Source organism: Panulirus ornatus, chromosome 9 (genome assembly GCF_036320965.1).
Source record: "Panulirus ornatus isolate Po-2019 chromosome 9, ASM3632096v1, whole genome shotgun sequence".
In the NCBI taxonomy this organism is placed as follows: domain Eukaryota; kingdom Metazoa; phylum Arthropoda; class Malacostraca; order Decapoda; family Palinuridae; genus Panulirus; species Panulirus ornatus.
The window spans coordinates 534,433-552,754 of record NC_092232.1 but is presented as its reverse complement, the minus strand read 5'-3'; the positions used below and the strand labels follow the sequence as shown (position 1 = coordinate 552,754).

The 18,322-nt window shown below is 45.3% G+C and overlaps 2 protein-coding genes across 10 annotated transcripts; both read right to left on the bottom strand.

Moving 5' to 3' along the window:
* Positions 1-5,522: 5,522 nt before the first annotated feature.
* On the bottom strand, positions 5,523-10,874 carry LOC139750152 (uncharacterized). 9 transcript variants are annotated; one of them, XM_071664480.1, is made up of 3 exons: positions 6,614-10,874; positions 5,861-6,106; positions 5,523-5,821 (listed from the first exon to the last, which is right to left on the bottom strand). In XM_071664480.1, the coding sequence occupies exons 1-3, from the start codon at positions 10,160-10,162 to the stop codon at positions 5,666-5,668; spliced, it is 3,951 nt and encodes a 1,316-aa protein (XP_071520581.1). In that variant the 5' UTR covers positions 10,163-10,874; the 3' UTR covers positions 5,523-5,665. The 9 variants fall into 9 exon arrangements, with proteins under 9 accessions (XP_071520581.1, XP_071520582.1, XP_071520583.1 ...); XM_071664481.1 differs by having other exon boundaries at positions 5,523-5,737; XM_071664482.1 differs by having other exon boundaries at positions 5,523-5,737; positions 5,945-6,106.
* A 2,204-nt stretch (positions 10,875-13,078) lies between these two features.
* On the bottom strand, positions 13,079-16,846 carry LOC139750151 (uncharacterized). Its single transcript, XM_071664477.1, has 2 exons — positions 14,246-16,846; positions 13,079-14,122 (listed from the first exon to the last, which is right to left on the bottom strand). The coding sequence occupies exons 1-2, from the start codon at positions 16,844-16,846 to the stop codon at positions 13,382-13,384; spliced, it is 3,342 nt and encodes a 1,113-aa protein (XP_071520578.1). The 3' UTR covers positions 13,079-13,381.
* Between the last annotated feature and the right edge of the window lie 1,476 nt (positions 16,847-18,322).

Genomic DNA, 18,322 nt, shown 5'->3' with positions numbered 1-18,322 from the left:
AAAATCAAGACAAAAGGAGGAAGACAAGCAGGGGTTATGAAGGAGAAGAAGGGAGATAGAGGGAGAGGATCGTAAATGGCCGGATTAGGGAGGGGAAGAGAGGCGATAAAGATGGACTTAATGAGTGCGAATAAACTGGCGAGAAGTAGATACCAAAGGAGAGAGAGAGAGAGAGAGAGAGAGAGAGAGAGAGAGAGAGAGAGAGAGAGAGAGAGAGAGAGAGAGAGAGAGAGAGAGAGAGCGAGACCGCAGGGGTTATTGGAGGAATAAAACAGATGAAGTGTGAGGGGGGGGAGGTGGCGCTGCCTCCTGCCACATAGCCCGCTCTCTCTCACCTCTCCTCAGTCTCCCAGCACCACCAGCCCTCTCCCTGTATACACGACCCCACACCAAAGTTCCCCTCTCCAATCCATCATGCACAAGCGCTTGTATGTGCGTGTGTGTGTGTGTGTGTGTGTGTGTGTGTGTGTGAGTATTTCCATAGCGTTACCATGATTGGATGCATCCACGACCCAGCTGAGGTGGTGGCTTTGCCTTGTCTTGCCCCCGTCATCCATGAACCTCACAGGACCGTTATGAGGTAGCGAGCGATCAGTTCTGATCATCACCTTACATATACAAGCGATGAAAAATCGATCAGTGTTTGTGGAATTCAATCATTGTCTCCAAGTTACCTTCGATTAACGAATGATTTTTTTTTCATAGAATATCTACAAGTCGACTCTAAGTATCACCGCTATTAGGACTGTGAGTACTTTCAACTTTTATGAAGTAACTGCTGAAGTTTTGTGAGGACATGAGATTATGTACACACTCTGTCTATCCCCTTACGAACTCATGTCTGACGAGTGTCGTGTGTACTGCATGTCCCAGTAGGCTGCAAACGGAGACAATGACCACGGCAGCAGTAAGATGTTCAACAAAATTTCAGGCACACATCACGCCTCATAAATGTTAACTCAATTTGCAGTAAAGTTTTATGAGAGAGAAGGTGTCTGGCAGCATGACAAGCCTTGAGTTTACTATCCTCTGCTGATGAGCGGAAAATCTTCTCGATCGCGGAAAGTGAGAGACTCTTCTTAATGTTTACATACTGGATTTCTTGAGCGTCTATGACAGAGCGGCCCGCGGGCCGCATGCGGCCCGGGCTTGTCTCTCCTGCGGCCCGAAAGAGAGAGATGACAAAGAAAAATGATAAGTAATTCAATATGAGATACTATAAGTAATAATCGCAAATATAGATATTGTAAGTAGCATGATCGTATGTATATACATTGTAAGTGATATGATCGTATGTGTATTGTAAATAACATGATCGTATGTATAGATATTGTAAGTCGTAATCGTATGTGGAATTCTCTATTTGTACGTTCTTACAATGCAGTTGCGGATCGACAGAAACTGTTTATTGCTCCAGTTGCTCTTTACAAGTTTTGTAGTGAACACCACTGGTCTCTAGCCTCTCCTTGAGCACCTGCGTACAGGCTAATGGATTATCACATGAAATGTATATCTCTTTAGTCATGTACTTATAAAGAAAATATTATCACCATGAGTCATACAAATGTTATGATCTTTTACTAATCTTAGATAGGTATATTCAAGAAAAATACGAACTGACTCTCTCGGGCGACAACACATACGTGGAGAACGTCATATAGACAGGATCAACGCTGTTATACGTGACACCAGCAGAGATATGTTCTTCAGAACACAGTAGCTAGTACCTGGATGCTTGAAATCCTATGGCTATTGTAACACTCCAGATATTGCAGGCCAGCTACAGGACACAGAGTGTATTTTAGACTTCAATAGTTTTGAACATCTGAAGGGAGATTTGTGCGTTCCGGCTCGTGTGAGTGGCAGTTGTACTCGGGAGTACAAAGGAATTCAAACAGCAATAGATCATTGACTCCTAACGACGCTGTTAGTGAGAGAAGAAAAGAACGAAAACACCTGGATTACTGAGGTAAGAAAAGAAAGAAAAAAATTGTATTTCAAAGAAAAGTCTGTGAAATTTTCATATAATTCAGCAGGCTCAAATAACGTCAATATTCTTTCTCCTATGAATATCTATCTATCTCTCTACTTATCTATCTATCTATCTTTCTATTTATCTATCTATCAATCTATATATATACATGAGAGAGAGAGAGAGAGAGAGAGAGAGAGAGAGAGAGAGAGAGAGAGAGAGAGAGAGAGAGAGAGAGAACCAAACAGACTGATATATACATAGAGGGGTAAAGGTCTACCGTTACCCCCTTGAGGCACCCCGCTGGATAGCGGTAGTAACGGAGACACAGTCAGAACGCCCGCCTCAGCTACCCAACTGGCGTGGTCCACGGATCGATCAAGCCACACATGCATAGCCTCTGGGTCTAAACCCTCAGGCTTCTGCTTCATCGGGATGAGGACTTCTGGAGGACACTGACGAACGTCATGAAAGAGAATCTGCAAACTTGAAACTTCTGCGAAAAAAAGTATCAAACACTCAGTTGACTCAGGAGCAGCGAGGCCGTGTGTTCAAGGGCTTGTCACATCCTGGTAGGATGGGGGTGCTCTGGTCTGGATAGGTTGGTTGGTAGGAGGAGTGGTGATGTGGTGGTTGATGATGTTGCTCGTGATAGTGGTGATAGGGAATGATAGTGACGATGGTGGTGGTTGTGGCAGTAATGGTAATGATAATGTAGCAAGGAGACTACTTCGGTGTGGGTACTGAGGCTCTGAGCCAGTTGACGAAGATGTTCTTTCAAGTCATAATGGTAGACTTTTTTTCTTTTTGCGTTGAACGCTCCAGTCATGGACCAAAGTCCACATCAAGGCCGGACCTTATTTGAAATATAGATAGGATTATGAAAAGGAAAAAGAAAATACAAGAAATAGTATTTTCGAATTTTGGAGGTAGTGAAAACCCTGTCTTTTTAAGGTGTGCCAGGCCATAGTTACTGGGAAAGACATGAGAGGACAGAGTTCCAAAACTTTGATGTGTAGGAAAGGACACAGTTATTCAAACGGCCCACCCTTTAGTACCAATGGGTTCACAGTAATCGTGTGACGAAGCGGCTTGCCGATTATTGCATGGTCCAGCTGGTGATGGGGGCACACAAGCAGCCAGCCCTCGGGAGCAAAACCCAAAGTAATACTTATAAAAGAAGGTGAGAAGACCGACTTTGCGACGTAAAACAAACGGATCAAGTCTTTAAGTTGATTCCAGTTGAAAAAGAAAGGAAAGTCATATCACAGATCAGTAAGACACCAGTGATTATAATTCTAAAGCCCATGAATTTTCTGTCATGAAATTCATAGAGATTCTACAACCACAAGTCAGGGAAGATTGATTCCTCCTGGAAAGAATTACTTTGGTGAGGATATATGGCGTGATTTTCTGGTGGACCTAAAGGAAGGTCTCTCGCCCACATTGGCAGACGCGCTCCCATTGAAATAAGAATAACTACCCTCGTACACTTCAAAAAAAAAAAAAAATGCTCTGGTTTTTATGTATCCTGAAAAGATGCAATATTGCCAGATCTCCAGACACTTTGGTGGAAGCTATCTCAGCCATCAGGCAGTAGGACCCTCAAGTAAGGCATGTAAACAAACCTGACTCGCCACATTACACGCATGACGTTTTCTTTTATGACTTGGGCGGGGAACCATTAGCGGCAGCCGACCTGGTGTTGCCTCGTCTGGCTCAAGTTACTCCGCAGATTCCCTTCACAACACAACTCCTTCTGAACGATATTTTTAGCTTGACTGGGGAAGGATGGCTGAAGATCTGCTTCCAATATTCTCTCGTATAAGTAGAAACGGAAAAGATGCAGAAAATGACGTGAATAAAGCATAAAGGAAAAATATAATAGTAGAAATGAAACAATCGTTGATATCTATAATTCGCATATTGCTTACATATCAATTTCATGATGCTGACTGGATATACTATTTTCAGTGATATACGGGGAGCTGGGGAGTCAGAAGGACTACCGTGCAACATGAAAACGTACTGATATCTGCTCGATACCCTGAGCCGGATATCCAAGTAGATCAAGTAGGCTATAGCCCAGGGCAGCAGCTCAAGGTGTGACGTTATTCCCGTCAGTTATGGACCTTGTCATACAGTCATTATTTTGCGAGGGAAGGAGTGCAAGTGATGAGGAAGTGTACAAGATAAAAGTTCAGGGGATGAAAAAGAGGGCAAGTGGGGGTTTGAATAAATGAGTACAATTATGTGGGGGAGAAAATACCATAGTCTATGAACTTTTACCACACTAATGTATGAGTATCTGATATCTTCTACTATCACAAATATCCATAAAAGGATCCATCTGTCCGTTACTGTATGAATTCCTTTGTATGGTAAAGCAGGTATCAAGCATTCAGCATGCCTGTAGCATCACAAACAAAGGTCAAGCTCGCTGATGATGGTACGGTCAGCTATCATTCTAGATAATCTCACCTCGACCTCTTAAATGATGATGATGATGAAGTCTTAGTGAGCACCATCAAGATCCTATGCAAACACCTGATCCACACATCCTCTACCAGCGAGGTAGCGCTGACGCAGGAAACGGCTCACCCAACATTGCTCTGTGTGTGTGTGTGTGTGTGTGTGTGCGTGTGTGTGTGTAAATAGGTGAACGGATAAGGAGTTTTGCACTCATGGGGACCTCTCACTTTAACATCCTCTGCTATCATATAACTTCTGAAATCTATGTATTCTGTCTGCATCAACCATACCTTCAATCAATCATTTCATTCAGCCATCATTCACGCTATGAAAAGTACCTCATTTTATATCTTTTTGATCAAGTTTTTTGATTACGTTCATTCGAACTGTTTGCTCTTCATACCATCGACTGGTTTTAGAAAATCAAAAAGGTTGTGTCTGGTCACTTCTCTGTTCTCTTTTCCAAGGTTGCCTGTGTGTGTGTGTGTGTGTGTGTGTTTACAGATGTAATCCAAGTTCATAACATTTATGCAGAACAAATACATTTCTATCCATCGCAAATATAGAATTTTGAAATAGTATATAAAAGTTTTAATTCACATTCTATATAATACTGTATTCTCAAGATGGGATCGTAAATAAAGTTTGGTATATTTTCTTAAGACAGTAAATGATTCAAAAATTCATGAGAAAAAGATGTTTGCCGAGGGAAGGGTGGGGGGTTGGGGAAGTTAGAAATATTTTACCTTCTTTTGTTTATTTTTGTCCAAAAATAAAAAAAAATTGCATGACCAGGGAAGGTCTCTGGAGGATAGATATGTCATGAAATGCATGGAAGCACCTCGTAAAGATGAATCAAAGGAGTGACTAACTTGGATAATCCCCCTTACGTACACCAAAAAGATAGTAATACTAATATTATATCATTTGAAAATATAAAATGATAAAATATTTATCTGCTCATTTATCATGGGAAGGGAGACGGGAGCCACGTGTACCTGGGCCTCAAGTGATGTGCTCAGCGGGTAAGATGCGCCAAAGCAGACAAGAGGACGATGAACATCAGGCAGGGTGGAGGAGATGTGTGATAGCAGTGATGCCAGGGAAGAGGATGGTGGCAATGTTGCCCGAAAGGGGATGGTGGCAATAGTGCTGGGGAAAGGGATGGTGGCAGTGTTGCCTGGGGAGCTGGATCATCAGACTCCACAGCCTTCAGGCTCTTCAGTCAACACGCCAGAACCCCTCCGTATCCTCTCGCCAGTCATCACCAGAAGCTACAACTTCAGACTTCACCTCTTCGCCTACATCAACAAGACGCCAGAACACCCCCGTATCCTCTCGCCAGTCATCACCAGAAGCTACAACTTCAAACTTCACCTTTTCGACGATATCATCAGTCACAACTTCAGACTTCACCTCTTCGGCTACATCATCAAGACGCCAGAACCCCTCCGTATCCTCTCGCCAGTCATCACCAGAAGCTACAACTTCAAACTTCACCTTTTCGGCTACATCATCAGTCACAACTTCAGACTTCACCTCTTCGGCTACATCATCAAGACGCCAGAACCCCTCCGTATCCTCTCGCCAGTCATCACCAGAAGCTACAACTTCAAACTTCACCTTTTCGGCTACATCATCAGTCGCAACTTCAGACTTCACCTCTTCGGCTACATCATCAGTCACAACTTCAGACTCCACCTCTTCGGCTACATCATCAGTCACAACTTCAGACTCCACCTCTTCGGCTACATCATCAGTCACAACTTCAGACTCCACCTCTTCGGCTACATCATCAGTCACAACTTCAGACTCCACCTCTTCGGCTACATCATCAGTCACAACTTCAGACTCCACCTCTTCGGCTACATCATCAGTCACAACTTCAGACTCCACCTCTTCGGCTACATCATCAGTCACAACTTCAGACTCCACCTCTTCGGCTACATCATCAGTCACAACTTCAGACTCCACCTCTTCGGCTACATCATCAGTCACAACTTCAGACTCCACCTCTTCGGCTACATCATCAGTCACAACTTCAGACTCCACCTCTTCGGCTACATCATCAGTCACAACTTCAGACTCCACCTCTTCGGCTACATCATCAGTCACAACTTCAGACTCCACCTCTTCGGCTACATCATCAGTCACAACTTCAGACTTCACCTCTTCGGCTACATCATCAAGACGCCAGAACCCCTCCGTATCCTCTCGCCAGTCATCACCAGAAGCTACAACTTCAAACTTCACCTCTTCGGCTACATCATCAGTCGCAACTTCAGACTTCACCTCTTCGGCTACATCATCAGTCACAACTTCAGACTCCACCTCTTCGGCTACATCATCAGTCACAACTTCAGACTCCACCTCTTCGGCTACATCATCAGTCACAACTTCAGACTCCACCTCTTCGGCTACATCATCAGTCACAACTTCAGACTCCACCTCTTCGGCTACATCATCAGTCACAACTTCAGACTCCACCTCTTCGGCTACATCATCAGTCACAACTTCAGACTTCACCTCTTCGGCTACATCATCAAGACGCCAGAACCCCTCCGTATCCTCTCGCCAGTCATCACCAGAAGCTACAACTTCAAACTTCACCTCTTCGGCTACATCATCAGTCGCAACTTCAGACTTCACCTCTTCGGCTACATCATCAGTCACAACTTCAGACTCCACCTCTTCGGCTACATCATCAGTCACAACTTCAGACTCCACCTCTTCGGCTACATCATCAGTCACAACTTCAGACTCCACCTCTTCGGCTACATCATCAGTCACAACTTCAGACTCCACCTCTTCGGCTACATCATCAGTCACAACTTCAGACTCCACCTCTTCGGCTACATCATCAGTCACAACTTCAGACTCCACCTCTTCGGCTACATCATCAGTCACAACTTCAGACTCCACCTCTTCGGCTACATCATCAGTCACAACTTCAGACTCCACCTCTTCGGCTACATCATCAGTCACAACTTCAGACTCCACCTCTTCGGCTACATCATCAGTCACAACTTCAGACTCCACCTCTTCGGCTACATCATCAGTCACAACTTCAGACTCCACCTCTTCGGCTACATCATCAGTCACAACTTCAGACTCCACCTCTTCGGCTACATCATCAGTCACAACTTCAGACTTCACCTCTTCGGCTACATCATCAGTCACAACTTCAGACTCCACCTCTTCGGCTACATCATCAGTCACAACTTCAGACTCCACCTCTTCGGCTACATCATCAGTCACAACTTCAGACTCCACCTCTTCGGCTACATCATCAGTCACAACTTCAGACTCCACCTCTTCGGCTACATCATCAGTCACAACTTCAGACTCCACCTCTTCGGCTACATCATCAGTCACAACTTCAGACTTCACCTCTTCGGCTACATCACCAGACACAGCCTTAGGCCCCCTCCTCCTGGACGTTCTTTCATAGGACTGGGTGGAGCGCCTCAGAAAGTTGCCGTACATTCTGGAGGAACGCCTGGTGCTTTGTCTAATGAGCTGCAGCACCTCCTTCTTGGCCGCCTGCACATCTTTACTTTGTCCGACAATATCGATTGTCTTGTACTCCTCTGCCTTCCCGGGCACGTAAATGTCAACACAATACTTATTTCTAATGCCCTGCACGGTTTGCCCCGATCTACCAATAACTACACCATGAAGACTGGGGTCAACATTCACCCTTCGTAAGACGTTCCCACATGGCCAAATTCTGTTAGGACGAACCCTGTACGAGGTATTGTTCACTTCCGCGAGGAGGTCGACACCGCTGGGCCGAGACAGGTCCACCAGACGCTGTAGTTTTAGGCAAGCCTGACTGACAGCTTGACGTCCTCCTTGCAGGATGATATAGTTCCTTCTCTTGGGGAACTTAATCTTAATACCATATTCGTCCTCAATAGATGGGGTTTCCTTCTGGACAAACTCTCTCTCTTCAGTTGGCATTTCCAAAAACTCCAACCACCTCCTATCTCGCCTGAAGTTATTATTACCAGCCTCGTAGGTGTTTGAGTCCTTCGCTGGGGTTCTGTTCTTACCAGACTCCCGAACTGGAGAATCCCTATCGCCAGAACCCTGAGCTGGAGTACTCTTCTTCCTACGAGGTCTGATCTTATTCCTACGACTTCTGGTCTTCTTACTACTCTGAGCTGGAGTCTTCCTGTTGCTCCTATCACCCTGAACAGAAGTATCATCTTCTGGAGTGTCTTCGACAACTTCAGGAGCATCATCTTCTGGAGCGTCTTCGACAACTACATCAGCATCATCTTCTGGTGTGTCTTCGACAACTACTGAAGCATCATCTTCTGGAATGTCTTGGACAGCTACAGAAGATATATCTTCTGGAGTGTCTTTGACAACTACAGAAGCATCATCTTCTGGAGGGTCTTCGACAACTTCAGGAGCATCATCTTCTGGAGTGTCTTCGACAACTTCAGGAGCATCATCTTCTGGAGTGTCTTCGACAACTACATCAGCATCATCTTCTGGAGTGTCTTCGACAACTTCAGGAGCATCATCTTCTGGAGTGTCTTCGACAACTTCAGGAGCATCATCTTCTGGAGTGTCTTCGACAACTTCAGGAGCATCATCTTCTGGAGTGTCCTCGACAACTTCAGGAGCATCATCTTCTGGAGTGTCTTCGACAACTTCAGGAGCATCATCCTCTGGAGTGTCTTCAACTTCAGGAGCATCATCTGAAGTGTCTTCAACTTCAGAAGAATCATCTTCTGGAGTGTCAACAACTTCAGGAGCATCATCTGGAGTGTCAACAACTTCAGGAGCATCATCTGGAGTGTCTTCAACTTCAGGAGCATTATCTTCTGGAGAGTCTACAACAGTTTCAGTAGAGTCTTCTGAAGTGTCTGGGGCTTCTGGGAATAGTTCAACTATTATATAGACGACCATCAAATAGAATTCGTCTACCCTGAAAGCCAACGTATTATGCGGCAAAACCAGGAAAAGCATGAAGCCCACGGTGCACGCAACGAGTATGTATCTTATGATCCTGGACGACAGCTGGGGTCTCCTCCAGAGGCCACTCAGGAGATTCTTGTGCTCGCACTGAGCTTGCTCAGTTCTGCGACGGAATACGTTTTCCCGCAGAATGCACAATGCCCGGAGAAGGAGCCCCTTAAGTCTCCTCCAGAGTCCCATCAGGATATTCTTGTGCACGCACTGAGCTTGCTCAGTTCTGCGACGGAATACGTTTTCCCGCAGAATGCACAATGCCCGGAGAAGGAGCCCCTTAAGTCTCCTCCAGAGTCCCGTCAGGATATTCTTGTAACGGTACAGGATGCACAGTCCCAGGATTAAGAGCCCCAACACTACCAGCACCACTACAGGCACCACCAAGAGTGAAAGACTGCAGTGATACAGGAAGACCTTCAGGCGGTCGACGAAGGTGAGGGCCTCGGGCTGGTACACCATCTTCCGTAAGGCGAGCACGTCCTTCAGTGTTTGAGGGAGAACGAAGAGAGCGTTCACGTCTGGGTTTGGCACCCTCGGAAGCTCCAAGGGCTTGGGTATGAATGTGCCCAGAAGAGGTATTGATACTGAATAGGAATCCTTGTGTCGCGCCTGCAGGAGGGACGAGAGCCTCTCCTGCTCCGCCAGCAGCAACCAGTTCGCAGTAAAGATCACGGCAAGGAGAGACAACCCCAGGATAAGGGTGATGATAGTAATACGTACTAATTTATTCATTTTCAAATCCAACTTAAAAACCTGAGTATCTTATGGGAAGAGAAAGGCAAACGATATCAAAGTTAAAGTACGTCCTTTGTAGGAAAGTGTGTCCGGACGTTGTATAGTGACGATAGGGTATAGTGAGGATATTTTATAGTGAGGAGATGGTATAGTGAGGATATGATACAGTAAGGGTGTGTTATAATGGGAGATGGTATAATGAGGATGGGGTACAGTAAGGGTGTGTTATAAAGAGGAGATGGTATAGTAAGGATGTGGTACAGTGAGCGTTTGGTACAGTAAAGATGTGGTTTAGTGAGGAGATGGTATAGTGAGGATGTGGTACAGTAAGGGTCTGTTATAATGAGGAGATGGTATAGTGAGGATGTGGTACATTAAGGGTCTGTTATAATGAGGAGATGGCATAGTGAGGATGTGGTACAGTGAGGGTGTGGTACAGTGAGGATGTGGTTGAGGAGATGGTATAGTGAGGATATGGTAGAGTAAAGGTGTGTTATAATGAGGAGATGGTATATTGAGGATGTCGTACAGTAAGGATATGGCATAATGACGAGATGGTTTAGTGAGGATGTGGTACAATGATTGTGTGGTACAGTGAGGATGTGGTACGAAGAAGATGTGATATTATGAGGATGTGGTATAGTAAGTATATGGTATGGTGAGGATGTGGTATGGTGAGGATGTGGTATGGTGAGGATGTGGTATAGTGAGGATGTGGTATAGTGAGGATGACTTGCTACAAACGACGGGGAGGTTTTTAGATGTATCTCCAGCAAACCTGTTGAGAGAGATGGTATAGTGAGGATATGGTACAGTAAGAGTGTGTTATAATGAGGAGATGGTATAGTGAGGATGTGATACAGTAAGGGTGTGTTATAATGAGGAGATGGTATAGTGAGGATGTGGTACGGTGATGGTGTGGTACAGTGAGGATGTGGTTTAGTGATGAGATGGTATAGTGAGGATATGGTACAGAAAGGGGTGTATCATAATGAGGAGATGGTATAGTGAGGATGTGGTACAGTAAGGGTGTGGCATAATGACGAGATGGTTTAGTGAGGATATGGTACAATGAGGGTGTGGTACAGTGAGGATGTGGTACGGTGAGGATGTTGTATAGTAAGGATATGGTATAGTGAGAATGTGGTACGGTGAGGATGTGGTATGGTGAGGATGTTGTATGGTGAGGATGTGGTATAGCGAGGATGTGGTATAGTGAGGATGACTTGCTACAAGCGACGGGGTGGTTTATAGATGTATCTCCAGCCAACCTGTTGAGAGAGAGAGAGAGAGAGAGAGAGAGAGGCTGGGGTTACTATATGTCGAGGCAAAGTTCCATCATTAGTGTCGATAAGCAAATATATACATATGAAATAGAGCTTCAGTTTACGATTATTTACATTTTAGGTGCTTATATGTAGTACTTCATGAAGGGGAAAAGACTGACCGTGCTGTGAGGCAACACGGTGGTCAGGGCTCCTGATACTGCCCTTTGATATTAAAGTCACGGTCATTGCAGAGTTCCTAGATATGGCATGGGTTTATCTAGTCCTCAGTGAGGAGTGGGAAGCTTCTCGATTAACTTTAGACGTACGTGGCGTAATGTTAGATGAGACCCTCCACTCCGTCTTTGCTGAGGGATTTAAAAAGTAATGGTAAGACTGGAGTAAAATCTGTCTCGGGTTTAATTTTCGTTTTTACGACTTCACAGAGACGGATCGCTGGATGATCTCACTGTCTGAGTACGAGGACTACCACTTGTGTCTCCATTGTGTCACCTCACGGATGTGTAACATGCTGGGTCAAAGCTTTCTCTACCAGATATGTCCATGATCGTGTGGTGTCAACCTCGGCGTCGTATATGTAGATCTACATATGAGCGTTATTTCTCAAAGGAGAATCGATGCAATATGAAGGATATGTTATACATAATCCATGGTTGTGGACACTCTACACTTTCATAGAGAGACAATGATGTTATAGATAGTGTGTGTAGGTATGTATGTGTAGTATGTTTTTCTAAGTTTTTCTCATACACATTCTATAATGCAAACACGTGATCCACACATCCTCTACCAGCGAGGTAGCGCTGATGCGGGAAACGGCTCACACAACATTGCTCTGTGTGTGTGTGTGTGTGTGTGTGTGTGTGTGTGTGTGTGTAAATAGGTGAACGGATAAGGTGTTTTGCACTCATGGGGACCTATCGCTTTAACATCCTCTGCTATCATATAACTTCTGAAATCTATGTATTCTGTCTGCATCAAGCATACCTTCAATCAATCATTTCATTCAGCCATCATTCACGCTATGAAAAGTACCTCATTTCATATCTTTTTGACCAAGTTTTTTGATTACGTTCATTCGAACTGTTTGCTCTTCATACCATCGACTGGTTTTAGAAAATCAAAAAGGTTGTGTCTGGTCACTTCTCTGTTCTCTCTTCCAAGGTTGTCTGTGTGTGTGTGTGTGTGTGTGTGTGTGTGTGTGTGTTCATAGATGTAATCCAAGTTGGTAACATTTATGCAGAACAAATACATTTCTATCCATTACAAATATAGAATTTTGAAACAGTATATAAAAGTTTTAATTCACATTCTATATAATACTGTATTCTCAAGGTGGGATCGTAAATAAAGTTTGGTATATTTTCTTAAGACAGTAAATGATTCAAAAATTCATGAGAAAAAGATGTTTGCCGAGGGAAGGGTGGGGGGTTGGGGAAGTTAGAAATATTTTACCTTCTTTTGTTTATTTTTGTCCAAAAATAAAAAAAAATTGCATGACCAGGGAAGGTCTCTGGAGGATAGATATGTCATGAAATGCATGGAAGCACCTCGTAAAGATGAATCAAAGGAGTGACTAACTTGGATAATCCCCCTTACGTACACCAAAAAGATAGTAATACTAATATTATATCATTTGAAAATATAAAATGATAAAATATTTATCTGCTCATTTATCATGGGAAGGGAGACGGGAGCCACGTGTACCTGGGCCTCAAGTGATGTGCTCAGCGGGTAAGATGCGCCAAAGCAGACAAGAGGACGATGAACATCAGGCAGGGGGGAGGAGATGTGTGATAGCAGTGATGCCAGGGAAGAGGATGGTGGCAATGTTGCCCGAAAGGGGATGGTGGCAATAGTGCTGGGGAAAGGGATGGTGGCAGTGTTGCCTGGGGAGCTGGATCATCAGACTCTACAGCCTTCAGGCTCTTCAGTCAACACGCCAGAACCCCTCCGTATCCTCTCGCCAGTCATCACCAGAAGCTACAACTTCAAACTTCACCTTTTCGGCTACATCATCAGTCACAACTTCAGACTTCACCTCTTCGGCTACATCATCAAGACGCCAGAACCCCTCCGTATCCTCTCGCCAGTCATCACCAGAAGCTACAACTTCAAACTTCACCTTTTCGGCTACATCATCAGTCGCAACTTCAGACTTCACCTCTTCGGCTACATCATCAGTCACAACTTCAGACTCCACCTCTTCGGCTACATCATCAGTCACAACTTCAGACTCCACCTCTTCGGCTACATCATCAGTCACAACTTCAGACTCCACCTCTTCGGCTACATCATCAGTCACAACTTCAGACTCCACCTCTTCGGCTACATCATCAGTCACAACTTCAGACTCCACCTCTTCGGCTACATCATCAGTCACAACTTCAGACTCCACCTCTTCGGCTACATCATCAGTCACAACTTCAGACTCCACCTCTTCGGCTACATCATCAGTCACAACTTCAGACTCCACCTCTTCGGCTACATCATCAGTCACAACTTCAGACTCCACCTCTTCGGCTACATCATCAGTCACAACTTCAGACTCCACCTCTTCGGCTACATCATCAGTCACAACTTCAGATTCCACCTCTTCGGCTACATCATCAGTCACAACTTCAGACTCCACCTCTTCGGCTACATCATCAGTCACAACTTCAGACTTCACCTCTTCGGCTACATCATCAAGACGCCAGAACCCCTCCGTATCCTCTCGCCAGTCATCACCAGAAGCTACAACTTCAAACTTCACCTTTTCGGCTACATCATCAGTCGCAACTTCAGACTTCACCTCTTCGGCTACATCATCAGTCACAACTTCAGACTCCACCTCTTCGGCTACATCATCAGTCACAACTTCAGACTCCACCTCTTCGGCTACATCATCAGTCACAACTTCAGACTCCACCTCTTCGGCTACATCATCAGTCACAACTTCAGACTCCACCTCTTCGGCTACATCATCAGTCACAACTTCAGACTCCACCTCTTCGGCTACATCATCAGTCACAACTTCAGACTCCACCTCTTCGGCTACATCATCAGTCACAACTTCAGACTTCACCTCTTCGGCTACATCACCAGACACAGCCTTAGGCCCCCTCCTCCTGGACGTTCTTTCATAGGACTGGGTGGAGCGCCTCAGAAAGTTGCCGTACATTCTGGAGGAACGCCTGGTGCTTTGTCTAATGAGCTGCAGCACCTCCTTCTTGGCCGCCTGCACATCTTTACTTTGTCCGACAATATCGATTGTCTTGTACTCCTCTGCCTTCCCGGGCACGTAAATGTCAACACAATACTTATTTCTAATGCCCTGCACGGTTTGCCCCGATCTACCAATAACTACACCATGAAGACTGGGGTCAACATTCACCCTTCGTAAGACGTTCCCACATGGCCAAATTCTGTTAGGACGAACCCTGTACGAGGTATTGTTCACTTCCGCGAGGAGGTCGACACCGCTGGGCCGAGACAGGTCCACCAGACGCTGTAGTTTTAGGCAAGCCTGACTGACAGCTTGACGTCCTCCTTGCAGAATGATATAGTTCCTTCTCTTGGGGAACTTAATCTTAATACCATATTCGTCCTCAATAGATGGGGTTTCCTTTTGGACAAACTCTCTCTCTTCAGTTGGCATTTCCAAAAACTCCAACCACCTCCTATCTCGCCTGAAGTTATTATTACCAGCCTCGTAGGTGTTTGAGTCCTTCGCTGGGGTTCTGTTCTTACCAGACTCCCGAACTGGAGAATCCCTATCGCCAGAACCCTGAGCTGGAGTACTCTTCTTCCTACGAGGTCTGATCTTATTCCTACGACTTCTGGTCTTCTTACTACTCTGAGCTGGAGTCTTCCTGTTGCTCCTATCACCCTGAACAGAAGTATCATCTTCTGGAGTGTCTTCGACAACTTCAGGAGCATCATCTTCTGGAGCGTCTTCGACAACTACATCAGCATCATCTTCTGGTGTGTCTTCGACAACTACTGAAGCATCATCTTCTGGAATGTCTTGGACAGCTACAGAAGATATATCTTCTGGAGTGTCTTTGACAACTTCAGGAGCATCATCTTCTGGAGAGTCTTCGACAACTTCAGGAGCATCATCTTCTGGAGTGTCTTCGACAACTCCAGGAGCATCATCTTCTGGAGTGTCTTTGACAACTACATCAGCATCATCTTCTGGAGTGTCTTCGACAACTTCAGGAGCATCATCTTCTGGAGTGTCTTCGACAACTTCAGGAGCATCATCTTCTGGAGTGTCTTCGACAACTTCAGAAGCATCATCTTCTGGAGTGTCTTCGACAACTTCAGGAGCATCATCTTCTGGAGTGTCTTCGACAACTTCAGGAGCATCATCTTCTGGAGTGTCTTCAACTTCAGGAGCATCATCTGAAGTGTCTTCAACTTCAGAAGAATCATCTTCTGGAGTGTCAACAACTTCAGGAGCATCATCTGGAGTGTCAACAACTTCAGGAGCATCATCTGGAGTGTCTTCAACTTCAGGAGCATTATCTTCTGGAGAGTCTACAACAGTTTCAGTAGAGTCTTCTGAAGTGTCTGGGGCTTCTGGGCATAGTTCAACTATTATATAGACGACCATCAAATAGAATTCGTCTACCCTGAAAGCCAACGTATTATGCGGCAAAACCAGGAAAAGCATGAAGCCCACGGTGCACGCAACGAGTATGTATCTTATGATCCTGGACGACAGCTGGGGTCTCCTCCAGAGGCCACTCAGGAAATTCTTGTGCTCGCACTGAGCTTGCTCAGTTCTGCGACGGAATACGTTTTCCCGCAGAATGCACAATGCCCGGAGAAGGAGCCCCTTAAGTCTCCTCCAGAGTCCCGTCAGGATATTCTTGTGCTCGCACTGAGCTTGCTCAGTTCTGCGACGGAATACGTTTTCCCGCAGAATGCACAATGCCCGGAGAAGGAGCCCCTTAAGTCTCCTCCAGAGTCCCGTCAGGATATTCTTGTAACGGTACAGGATGCACAGTCCCAGGATTAAGAGCCCCAACACTACCAGCACCACTACAGGCACCACCAAGAGTGAAAGACTGCAGTGATACAGGAAGACCTTCAGGCGGTCGACGAAGGTGAGGGCCTCGGGCTGGTACACCATCTTCCGTAGGGCAAGCACGTCCTTCAGTGTTTGAGGGAGAACGAAGAGAGCGTTCACGTCTGGGTTTGGCACCCTCGGAAGCTCCAAGGGCTTGGGTATGAATGTGCCCAGAAGAGGTATTGATACTGAATAGGAATCCTTGTGTCGCGCCTGCAGGAGGGACGAGAGCCTCTCCTGCTCCGCCAGCAGCAACCAGTTCGCAGTAAAGATCACGGCGAGGAGAGACAACCCCAGGATAAGGGTGATGATAGTAATACGTACTAATTTATTCATTTTCAAATTAAATTAAATAACCTGAGTATCTTATGGGAAGAGAAAGGCAAATAACATCAAACTTAAAGTACGTTCTTTGTGGGAGATTGTGTCCAGAAGTTGTATAGTGACGATAGGGTATAGTGAGGATGTTCTATAGTGACGAAATGGTATAGAGAGGATGTGGTACAGTAAGGGTGTGTTATGATGTGGAGATGGTATAGTGAGGATGTGGTACGGTGAGGGTGTGGTCCAGTGAGGATGTGGTTTAGTGAGGAGATGGTATAGTGAGGGTGTGGTAAAGTAAGTGTGTGTTATAATGAGGAGATGGTATAGTGAGGATGTCGTACAGTAAGGGTGTGGCATAATGACGAGATGGTTTAATGAGGATGTGGTACAATGATTTGTGGTACAGTGAGGGTGTGGTACGGTGAGGATGTGGTATAGTGAGGGTGTGGTTAGGCGAAGATGTGGTACGGTGAGGATGTAGTATGTGAGGGTGTGGTACAGTGAGGATGTGGTATGGTGAGGATATGGTATGGTGAGGATGTGGTATAGTGAGGGTGTGGTATAGTGAGGATGTGGTATAGTGAGGATGACTTGCTACAAACGACGGGGAGGTTTATAGATGCATCTCCAGCCAACCTGTTGAGAGAGATGGTATAGTGAGGATATGGTACAGTAAGAGTGTGTTATAATGAGGAGATGGTATAGTGAGGATGTGATACAGTAAGGGTGTGTTATAATGAGGAGATGGTATAGTGAGGATGTGGTACGGTGATGGTGTGGTACAGTGAGGATGTGGTTTAGTGATGAGATGGTATAGTGAGGATATGGTACAGAAAGGGGTGTATCATAATGAGGAGATGGTATAGTGAGGATGTGGTACAGTAAGGGTGTGGCATAATGACGAGATGGTTTAGTGAGGATATGGTACAATGAGGGTGTGGTACAGTGAGGATGTGGTACGGTGAGGATGTTGTATAGTAAGGATATGGTATAGTGAGAATGTGGTACGGTGAGGATGTGGTATGGTGAGGATGTTGTATGGTGAGGATGTGGTATAGCGAGGATGTGGTATAGTGAGGATGACTTGCTACAAGCGACGGGGTGGTTTATAGATGTATCTCCAGCCAACCTGTTGAGAGAGAGAGAGAGAGAGAGAGAGAGAGAGAGAGAGAGAGAGAGAGAGAGAGAGAGAGAGAGAGAGAGAGAGAGAGAGAGAGAGGCTGGGGTTACTATATGTCGAGGCAAAGTGCCATCATTAGTGTCGATAAGCAAATATATACATATGAAATAGAGCTTCAGTTTACGATTATTTACATTTTAGGTGCTTATATGTAGTACTTCATGAAGGGGAAAAGACTGACCGTGCTGTGAGGCAACACGGTGGTCAGGGCTCCTGATACTGCCCTTTGATATTAAAGTCACGGTCATTGCAGAGTTCCTAGATATGGCATGGGTTTATCTAGTCCTCAGTGAGGAGTGGGAAGCTTC

What these genes read in the sequence shown, in the direction of transcription:
- LOC139750151 (XM_071664477.1), bottom strand. Translation starts at nt 16,846, where the DNA reads ATGAATAAATTAGTACGTATTACTATCATCACCCTTATCCTGGGGTTG. An exon ending in CTGATGATGTAGCCGAAGAG is followed by an intron (nt 14,123 to 14,245) that starts GTGAAGTCTGAA and finishes GTAGCCGAAGAG; the next exon opens with GTGAAGTCTGAAGTTGTGAC.
- LOC139750152 (XM_071664478.1), bottom strand. Translation starts at nt 10,162, where the DNA reads ATGAATAAATTAGTACGTATTACTATCATCACCCTTATCCTGGGGTTG. An exon ending in TTGATGATGTAGCCGAAGAG is followed by an intron (nt 6,107 to 6,613) that starts GTGAAGTCTGAA and finishes GTAGCCGAAGAG; the next exon opens with GTGAAGTCTGAAGTTGCGAC.